The following is a 10,728-nucleotide window of genomic DNA, read 5'->3' as shown; positions in this document are numbered from 1 at the left end:
GACTTCTTTTTCTGATCCTCTTTCCACTTTTTACATCCTAGGTCTGAGGGATCACTAACAGAGGTTATTCTCTGGACAGGATACAAGATCTCAGATGTGAAACTACACGTTTTTTTCCCAACTTGGGCTTATATTTCTGTGGGATTTTCATTCTCTTGGTCTTTGAGCTAGGTATTTTCTGTCTACCTGACTGCTGGCATTCTTTTGCAAGCTCTTTGTAAACGGCTGGCCTTCACTTACTGGTGAGCTGATGCCTTAGTTGAAGAAGGGTCAAAGAGGCTGAAAAACCCAAGACTATACTAACTCTTCACATTACTCTCTCCCTAGACAAATTCCAACTCCCAATAACCGACCAAAGGTCAGCCCTATGTTTATGCTGTTTTAAAAAGAAAAAGGGTCTATCTTGAGTCTGTTTACAGTTAAGCACCAAAGACGTTTCCTGAAACACTAATGCCACCTGGTGGCCAACAAGATACATTACTAAAACCTAAGTTCATATATTTCAGATAATCTGTACTACATTAGCACAAGTAACACAAGAACTCCGGGCAATGTGGGCTGGAAGAGTTGATTGTAATACTCTAATCTCTCAATATTTTTTTGTTAAATAACCAGTTTCTAGTTTCTGGGGGAAAATATTATCAATGCAAACTACAAAAAGCCAAACTTTTCTCAGACCCACCAACATCAACTTTCCCTTTTCATTACCCTTTCAACCAAAATAACCCACACCCAACAATTCCAGTCATATAACACATGTGCAAAAGGAGCTTCAGTTTATAAGTACAGTCAACTTTATTAATATAAAGATCTTTTCATGTATATGTGTAGAGCAAACAATTAATGAATTCCAAGGAAAAACCTACATACAGTGAAATTAGAAGTATCCAAGGATGACAAGTGTGTGTGTGTGTATATAAACATGTACACCCATAATCACCGTCGCCTCCGAAAACCTGAAAGGAAGGGAAACCAAGAATGAGGCAAAGGACAGTCAGAAAAGCTGAAAGGACAGGAAAAAAGGACATCTAGAAAGAAGGCCTCAACAGGGCAGGCTCCGTTGGTTAGCCTTTCTACATCCTCCCAGGACCAAAGGCTACAACAAAACTCAAATGGAATAATGATTCGATACACACTTTTATGTTTCTATTTAAGAAAATCTGAATAGGAGTTGTGGGATCTTAGAGAATCCAAAATCTCTTTTGTGAATGATGCTCCTTTTCAGCCTTGGAAGAGAAATGAAAGTTCACTTAAAGAGATTCATGCCCAGCACAGAAGAGACACTGTTGGGCTGGTAAGACCTACGGTGGCACATTCAGAGAGCTGGCATCCCAATTCATACTCTCCACCCTCCACTTGATCACCTAGTCACTCACTGACCTTTTTTCTTCCGGCCTTTCTTAGATATCTTCTTCCGCTTCTTAATAGGATTCTGATCCTAGAGCCAAATGGAGAAATGAAAGACTGGCTGTCTGCTTCCCAATAGCAGTAGCCTTTCCCACCTTCCTCATATTAATAAGTCCCATGCATATTTGGTTGAAAGCCTGAAGGTAGCCTCCCACTGTACCACAATCTCACCTCATCAAGATGAGGGGTTCCCCCTGTCAAAGCACTGATGTCACTGAAGTGCGTGAGGGAATGAAGTTGTGAGCTCATGAGAGCTGCTCGTTTCTGCCGTCCTTTCTCTCGCTTACTGACACCTAAACGCACCATCATACTCTCTTCATAGTTAATCCTGCCGGAGAAACACAGACACTGTTTACCACATGCTTGGTCCACAGAGACAGAAAGCTGCAGTCAAGAACCAGGCCCAGGTATCCACTCACCCCCTTCTTTATGGCAGCCTGTAAGGTATTTAGTAAGGACATACCGGATGCTCGCTACTGAGCTTCCTCAATGAAATGTTCTTCTTGTTAGAACCCCTCCTTCCCAAGAGAAACCCAGAGCCCAGTCATAGGACTGTTTAAACCATTATATGAGAAAATCCTTCTATCTCAGCTCCATAAAAGGGCTGCCTACTTAAAAGTGCCTTTTAACTCAAATCTATCAACTGTAGAGGTTGCCACCTGAGCAATTGTGATTAGTTTGTATTCAAGTTACAATCACTTTTCTACTTTTTTCCCCCTGAACTTACACAGCACCTTCAATGGCATTCTAAAAGCCTCTCTTTATAGCCTTCTGCACAAATGAGCACTGTGATAAGAAAACACCAAATTTTAAAGCCTTCTTAGATGGAACATCATATTTCCTCTTTATGTGGCACTTGGCCAGCCTAAACATTTGGGGGAGAGGTCTGTACTTCAAACCCCTAATTCCCAATTCCTGTAATTTGGGTTCCCCTAAGACTTAATCACATTCATCAAAACACAAGTACACAAGTCTACAGTGCAGAAACACCTCTGAATCCCCAGAACACAGACCTGTGTTGATCCTCCTGACTCTGGCGGGTGACATGAGGATGCCGAGCATCGCGGATCTCCTCTGGAGCATCTGAGTACTGCTCCTTCAGTTCACGAATGACAGAGCTGCTCAACGCCCGTCTCTTGGCTCGTTCCAGGCGCTTCTTCTCCCGCTCAGCTTCTGTTTCATCTATATGATAAAAATCAGCCAAGATTATCCCAGAACACAAAACACCCCATCCATGCTGAGGCGGCAGCAAGCACAGTTCATACCGTAATGTACTGGAACCAAGCGTGGAGGCACATATTTCTTAACTGTTCCTTTTACAGATTTCTTTCCTAAAGCCTCAGACTGGCCATCCTCTGCTTCATCTTCCTCCTCATCCTCAGAAAGTAACTATGAAAGGAACACAATGTCCACAAACTTAGACAAGTGACAAGAAAAACCAAAGCTAGAGTACTTTGGGGAGGAAGGAATATAAACAAAAGGGAGAAAGGGGACTCTCATACTCAACATTCTAAGGCATAAGCGGGAATAACAATACTGAACCTCCCAGGAGCCCAGGATGACCATGGGGTTCATCCAGGCTAATGCAACCCCTTTACCTTGCTCTTCATATTGCTGGGATGAGGTTTAAAACGGAGCGGGTCATTCTCACCTGAAAAAACAAAACAAAACAAAACAAAACAAAAAAAAAACAGAGGGTTTATAAGATTTGGAACTCTTGATGATCCCCACATAATTTTCTATCTTTCCCCACTTACTGAGGCTGCCTGTCACTGCAGTCTTGACCAATTTGTCAATTTGATACTTCAGTTTTTGGTCCAAGGGACGAAGCTTTTCCAAAACCTACAACATGGTTAAATAGGATTATATTTCCTTCCCCAAATTAAGTATACACCACATTCCCTTTGTTAAGTTGCCAAAGTACCAAAAATATAAGCAAAGTAGAGCAAATGAAGAGGAAAATACTGTTTTCATTTGGTTTCCTCATTTAAATATGTGAACATCCACTTAAATGAGAGGCATTGTGTATTACTCTCGGGGCTCAGGACTTGGAAACCTAGAACTCTAAGATATAGATGTCAAATGATTCATACCGTGCGAATCTCCACTAGCCTCAAAACTGCAGCATGTCCCTGCAGAGACCCTCCTGAAGCTTTGTCCATGATGAGATGACTCAGATCCATAAGGTACATGAGCAGCAGCTGGTCTTTTACTTCCAAGAGGCTAAGACCCTGAGTTGAATAAAATAATAAAAGAAGCAAATTCAGTTTTAGCCAGTCAGGAAGAAAATCTAGGGCAAACAGGGTATTCCAAGTTCAAGTTTTTCCCAATCAGTTCATAAAGGGTACCTGAAGGAGACTCAAGGAAATAGCTATACCTAAAATGGAAAGAGAAAATTATGCTAATACGAGACAAGCAAAGTGCAGAGAATAACTAGAGGACAGTAAGCAGGAAAAGCAATAAAGCATCCTCCCAAATGACTACAACAGGGTTTCTCAACCTCACAGATACTGATATTTGGGGACAGAAAATTCTTTGTTGTGGAGCAGTATCTGGGCACTGGAGGACATTCAGCAGCATCCCTGGCCTTTACCCACTTGTGGACTTCTAGTGAGTCCGAGACCTGGGACACGACGGTGAGGGAAATCAGACATGGGGGACTGTCACGTCCAGCATGCACTAAATCTTTATTGTCTTTGTGCTCGTCATATACTATTTTAATTGCAGCAGGTGTAACATCAAAGCATACCATATAATGATAACACATATGAATGATTTGTCTACTTTCTTACTATTATCTATTTACTTCAGACAGTAGGGTACCAGGTGGTTAGTTCTCACGCACATGATCTTATCGCCCCCTAGCTAGAGCCTGGGAAGTCCGCTCATTATTTTTGTTATTCTCAGACTGTGGAGATGTAGAGGCCTGACTCCATGAAGGTCACTTTCTGGGCACTCAACACCAGGTCCTGTCACTCAGAGGTTTTCCTCCGAGACGCATGTGTCAGGTCAAGGCCCTTCTGCTCACTACATGGGGTCTCTCCCAACACCCACTGATGCCAAATTGTAACAATCAAAAATATCCCTAGACATTGCTAAACTTTTTTTTTGTTTGTTTGTTTAGAAAAAGTTATTGAGAAGAAAAAGAGTAGAAATAAAGTGGGACTCCCAGGCCAGGGAACCAGGCCTGGGAGTGGCAAGGAAGCCAAAGTGAAGTCGTGTCTCAGGGAATATATACTTTCTTTCCCTGATTATTCTAAAGTTCTACCAGTCTCTTTGTGATTGGTCAGTTTTTGGCTGTTTTACTTAATTTGCTACTGAGTGGGAGATCTTCACATTCCTTATCTAACAGGTCTGTCTTTCCCCATTTGTTATATCTTTATCTTTATGGTCTAGCCCTCCCAGTGAGCATCTTTACACTTTATCTTATCATCTGAAGAAAACCAGGACCATCCTTAACAAGATTATCTGTGGTCCTGGGATGTTTGTTTTTCCCAGTGGAATTGGTTTCATTTCCTTGCTCGTCCTTATCTCTGAAGCCTTCCTGAATTTTTTCAGAGGTCCCCTCCTGCACTGTCCCTAAAACTGCCTAATAACCCTAGCTTGCCCTGTCTCATTCCCCCCTTTTACAAATGGAGCCCTAACTGCAGTTAGGGAAAAGGGACGTAGGTCTGATCAATGACTGCTTCCTGCTGAGAGTGGGCGACGTGGGGAGACAGTTAGGGCTCCACAGCAGGGTGACGATCAAAGGGACCCCGGAAGATGGACTGTGGAGACGTCATTTTGGGTTTCATTTAAAGGACCATTTGGAGCTTGGTGGCCTCCAGGCGAGCGGAGATGATTCTGACAAGCGTTAAGGATGACATTGCTAAACTTTAGACGAAGTTGATCAAAGTAATTATTGATTTTTATCCCCCAAATAGTGTAATTACATCATCAGATAAAAACAATGATTTATACACACTGATGTGGAATTAAGTCTATGTCAAGACAAATTGTAGAAAGTCTGCTAAATGTGGTTGCAATTAAGGATAAGAAGCAAGATGAATAAATTTTATTTTTTATTTTTTTTAAAGATTTATTTATGCATGCATGCAAGAACCGGGGTACAGGCCACGTGTGCGGGAGGGTGAGAAGATTCACCAGAGACAGAGCGGAGAACAGAACAGGCAGACTGACTGAAATACATTGCTGAGGTGAGCAGTGAGTGAGACAGGAGAGGTCTGCTGCAACATGTGGGTATCTCCCTGGCCGGCCAGGAATCGAACCCACACTGCAGAGGCTGTGGGCAGCTTCAGTGCTGCGCTCAACCGCCTGCGCCACCAGGGAGGCCCGATGCATAAATTTTATACATATTAAAAATATCTAGAAGATAACACACAGTTAATAACTGCTACTCCTGGGGACAGAGTTAAGGAAAAGAAACAAATGGAGTGCTCATCTTATGAAAGTGTTTTCCAATTAATTTCTTTTACAACGAAATTAAAAAAAAATAGTACCCTAGATATTATCTCATATTGATGATCATATTGGTTTTTAATTTTCTTTGTGCTTTTATTAGCTTCCAAACTTTCTAAAATTAAAAGCGTATTATATTGGGCCTCCCTGGTGGTGCAGCAGGTTAAGAGCAGCACTGTGAAGCTGTCCACAGCCTCTGCAGCGTGGGTTTGATTCCCGGCCGGCCAGGGAGATACCCACATGGCGCATCAGACCTCTCCTGTCTCACCCGCTGCTCCCTTCAGCAATGTCTTCGGTCTGTGTGCCTGTTCTGCTCCCCAGTCTGTCTCTGGTGAATCCTCTCACCCTCCCATGCCTCTAGCCTATACCCCAGTTCTTGTACAAATAAATAAATCTTAAAAAAAAAAGTGTATTATATGTATGTATATACAAAAAAAAGAAGACAAATAAAGAAAAACAAAGCTAAAAGAAAGAAGACAAAGCAAATATTTTGTTTACTCATATAATAAAAGAAAGTTGTACAAGCAGTGACTTAAATTATATTTACTAAACTTATAAAAATGAGTCACCAAGACTGCTTAAAATGAAACTAAAAAAGCCCTAGGAAGACCTATTTCAGACAAGTTAAATACTCTGCCCAAGATTACAGTAATTGCAGATTCAAGCTTAGTCTGATTCCTAACACCTAAATCCTGAGCATCTTTAAACCAACAAATTAAGACCAGTACTGGTGTGGTATAGGAGAACAAGTAAAAGATTTAAAGACAAACCGAGTTTAAGTTTTGAATTAGGCATTTGATAGTTAATGGGTTAAGTCATTTAACCTTATAACCTCATAACCTCAATCTCTTCATCTATAATATATTCCAAATATATAATCCATCTCAAACAGTAGTTATAAGGCTCAAATATGACAAAAGTAGAGCATTCTGTAATGTGTAAAGCACCTACTCAAAATCTGTGGTTATGAAAAAGGAGTTAACAAATATCTGTTCAACAAATAAACAAATATATAGTGATCGAAGATACAAGTTGGCAGTCCATCTCAAAAAGGAATATGGATCAAGGCATGGTACCCAAAACAAAGACAGTAAATAATTTGAATAGTAGGTTCTTCTGACATGCTTGGGCATTTGTAGGTTCAAATTGGGTTACAAGCATATGAGAGAAAAACAAAGAAGGAAGAAAAAAAAAAGACTTTAAAAATTCAGAAAAAAGGGCCTCCCCGGTGGCGCAGCGGTTGAGCGCTGGTTTGCAAAGCTGCCCGCAGCCTCTGCGGCGCTGGTTCGATCCCCGGCTGCTCCCCGGCCACTGGAGGAGGGTCCCACATGGCGCGCAGACCTCTCCTGCCGCCCGCTGCTCCCCTCAGCAGTGTACTTCGGTCCTTCTGCCTGCTCTGCTCCCCGCTCTAGCTCTGGTGAATTCTCTCACCCTCCCGCACTTCTGACTGTACCCAGTGCATGTATAAACAAAAAAAAATAAACAAACAAACAAATAAATAAAACATGCCTCTATATAAAAAAAAAAAAAATTCAGAAAAAAGGGCCTCTGTGGTGGCGCAAGGGGTTAAGACACAACCTATGAAGCTGTCCGCAGCCACTGCAGCACAAGTTCAATCCCCGGCCTGCCAGGAAGAGCTACCCACATGGCGCAGCAGACCTCTCCTGACTCACCTGCTGCTCCCCTCAGCAGTGTACTTCAGTCAGTCTGCCTGTTCTGTTCCCCTCTCTGTCTCTGGTGGATCCTCCCACCACCCACACTTCTGGCCTGTACTCCAGTTCTTGGATGCATAAATAAATTAATCTTTTAAAAAATGCAGAAAAAATAGGTAAGAACAAAAGTGAATGACAAAGTCAAAAGAGAACATATTTTAAAATGCTGTTAGTTATCTTTCTAAAGCACAAATCTGCTATAAATTCCATGTTTAAAAATGCTTCAGAGCTTCCCTAGTGGCGCAAGGGATTAAGACGCAATGTATGAAGCCATCCACAGCCACTGCAGCGCGAGTTTGATCCCCAGTCAGGGAGCAACCCACATGGTGCAGCAGACCTCTCCTGACTCGCCTGCTGCTCCCCTCAGCAGTATATTTCAGTCAATCCACTTGTTCTGTTCCCTACTCTGTCTCTGGTGAGTCCTCTCACTCCCTGCACCTCTGGCCTGTACCCCAGTTCTTGTATGCCTAAATAAATAAATCTTTAAAAAAGACTTACCTTTTAATCTTAGCATTTTATCATAGCTTAACAGACATTTTTTTATTATATAAAATAAGTGACATATTTTCAACTAAAAGCAGGCTAAATTACATGAAATATATTATCTCCTCAGTTGGTCTACAAAGTACTTCAGAAGTGACTGCTTTTCCGATCTTATTTCCTACCCTATCACTATCTCTCATACACGTTTATCTAATGACTAACCTCCTTTTCCAGACTATTATCCCATTTTCAGTTTTTTCACTCCCTGACTCCTATTTATTTCTAACAAGCCTATTACCTTCTCTAAGACTTTTCTGACTTCCTCTGCTCCTGTGGCAATTATTTACTCTCTCTCCTTGATCTGAACAGCATTTATTATGACTCTGTAATGTGACTTATACTGCTCTAAGTTGTTTGGCCTGTCTTCTCCACTAGATTCAACACAAAAACTGGATTCATCATTGAAGCTCCAACAGTCAAGAAAGCTAATTTTTTTTTTTTAATAGAGGCATGTTCTATTTATTTATTTATTTTATTTGTTTGTTTTGTTTATACATGCGCTGGGTACAGTCAGAAGCGCGGGAGGGTGAGAGAATTCACCAGAGCCAGAGCGGGGAGCAGAGCAGGCAGAAGGACCGAAGTACACTGCTGAGGGGAGCAGCAGGCGGCAGGAGAGGTCTGCGCGCCATGTGGGACCCTCCTCCGGTGGCCGGGGAGCAGCCAGGGATCGAACCGGCGCCGCAGAGGCCGCGGGCAGCTTCGCAAACCAGCGCTCAACCGCTGCGCCACCGGGGAGGCCCTAATCTGCTTATTTAAGGAAATAACCAGGGGATGACTTACTCTTCAAGGATGTCTTACCTTTTCTGTAGGATAGGCTCGAGCTTGAACTTTTTTAGTCAACGCTTGCACTTGAGCAGTCACAGCCATCACCTAAAATTAGTCCAAATAAAACAGCTAAGTAGAATATATCAAGTTGTCTGTGTGAGCTGTGAAGAGTAAGTCAAACAATGCCACCTGAAAATTATCTGAAATAATGCCTAAACCACAGTACTTTTTCTTAGTTTTGGTAAAGTACATGAGAGTTTCTGATACTTTGTCAAAAGGTAGAAAAAAATTTTCCACCTCTTCTTAAAGCTAAAGAAAAAAAGCTAAAGAAACCATCTTACCAAGGCATGGAAAGGATGGGGATTGGGAAAGTCGTTCTGGAAGGGCTGTAACTTTACCTGCACAGGCTGTACATACAATGCACTGAACTACATAAATATTACTAGCTGTCTAGGCAAATCTGTCGCCTTTCCCAGGACATTTCCTTAACTATAAGAATAAACGAAATTAAATCAAATGATTTCTTTTTGTAAATTTTCTGTATTCCTTCGGATGTATAAGTCATTTGTTTAAATTGGAGCCTGTAAAGATTTTCAATAAATCCTTTCGCTTTAACAGCCTTTGAGAATAGTAAAATGTACGTCCCCAGATCCCCAAAGTGTGGAGGTGAGGCACTCTATTCCACGGAGTGACATAACTCACCTGCTCCTGGAGGTTTTTTAAAAGTGTTACCGCACTCGGCAGGTCAGCCTGCAGCACCTCCTACATGAGAAAAAGAGTAAAGATAAACTATTCTTTCCTCAGGATTATAAATCTGGACGTCTGAAGAGGAAAACTCCCTCCCTCCTTTAAACAGCCCAGAGCTCCGGTCTTCTCCGGTGCCCACGCAGAATCGCACAAAGCCGGCCACCCCTCCAAGTTACTAGAGACGAGCGGCAACTCCAGCTCCGTCTCCTTACTGCTGCTTTTGCTCGGCTGTGCCAGCAGGGTCGCTTTCCTGAAACTACTTTCATCACCAGCCTTCTTTTGTACCAACAATTTGCGTCAAGCAGCTAAGGGGTAAGGCAGCATCCACAATAGCAAAGCGAGGAATAAAACACTTACCGGCGCCGCCATCTTCACAAAGCCCGCCCCTTCCGGAGTCGTACTCACTGAGCGCTAATGCAGTCTTGATGGAATTGATAGACAGTTGCCGTTTGCAAATCTAAGCCAATAGGAACAAGGGCTCTCTCACTTCCGCCCAGAACAGGATGTACGAGAGGCGGGGCCTGATTCAGCCAATGGAATAAAGGAACTGGCTAAATGCGTCAGACTTGGACGTGAATCTAATGACGTAAAGATGCACTTGGAAAAAAAAGCAAGTGACTAGTAGAGGGAAGAGAATGGTGGAAGTTAAGCCAATAAAAACTGGGTATAGAATTGATTGACAGTTGGAAGGACCCAATGGAAAAGTGGAGCAACCGGAGTGACTTGAGAGCGCATTGGCTCCTGGATGCCGCAGTACTCGAGTCCTTCTCGCGACCCTGCCTTGGGTTGCCGGAACCCGCCGCTAGGGGACAGGCCTCGGCTTCGCTCTGAGGCGACCGCGCTGCGGAGCCGCCATTGCTGGCCGTGGCGCCTGCGGCTCTCGGGACGAGGTTACGCAGACACCAGGGCCTTTGGGTCGATCGTGTGGCAGTAGTCCGGTGCGACCGAAGCCACGCCACTCGGTCTGCGGGCTTTTTACGTCTGCAAATAAGGGAGGCCAGAGAAGCCCAGAGCCCGGGTTTAGAACCAGACATCATCGCCCTCGTGGTGCGCCAGGGAGGGCTGCGGGAAGACCCCCGCGCCGCCCCTTACCTAG

At 43.2% G+C, this 10,728-nt stretch overlaps 1 protein-coding gene across 1 annotated transcript; it reads right to left on the bottom strand.

The window, feature by feature from the left end:
• Positions 1 to 1,372: 1,372 nt before the first annotated feature.
• NGDN (neuroguidin) lies at positions 1,373 to 10,041 on the bottom strand (the record flags this gene model as incomplete). Its single annotated transcript, XM_084239822.1, has 10 exons — positions 9,990 to 10,041; positions 9,588 to 9,647; positions 8,919 to 8,990; positions 3,501 to 3,638; positions 3,165 to 3,249; positions 3,006 to 3,058; positions 2,673 to 2,796; positions 2,421 to 2,589; positions 1,579 to 1,735; positions 1,373 to 1,438 (listed from the first exon to the last, which is right to left on the bottom strand). The coding sequence occupies exons 1-10, from the start codon at positions 9,999 to 10,001 to the stop codon at positions 1,373 to 1,375; spliced, it is 936 nt and encodes a 311-aa protein (XP_084095948.1). The 5' UTR covers positions 10,002 to 10,041.
• Between the last annotated feature and the right edge of the window lie 687 nt (positions 10,042 to 10,728).

The sequence above is a fragment of the Talpa europaea genome, assembly GCF_964194135.1.
Source record: "Talpa europaea genome assembly, chromosome: 8".
In the NCBI taxonomy this organism is placed as follows: Eukaryota; Metazoa; Chordata; class Mammalia; order Eulipotyphla; family Talpidae; genus Talpa; species Talpa europaea.
Note: the sequence above shows the minus strand (reverse complement) of the source record. Positions and strands in the feature narration are given on the sequence as shown.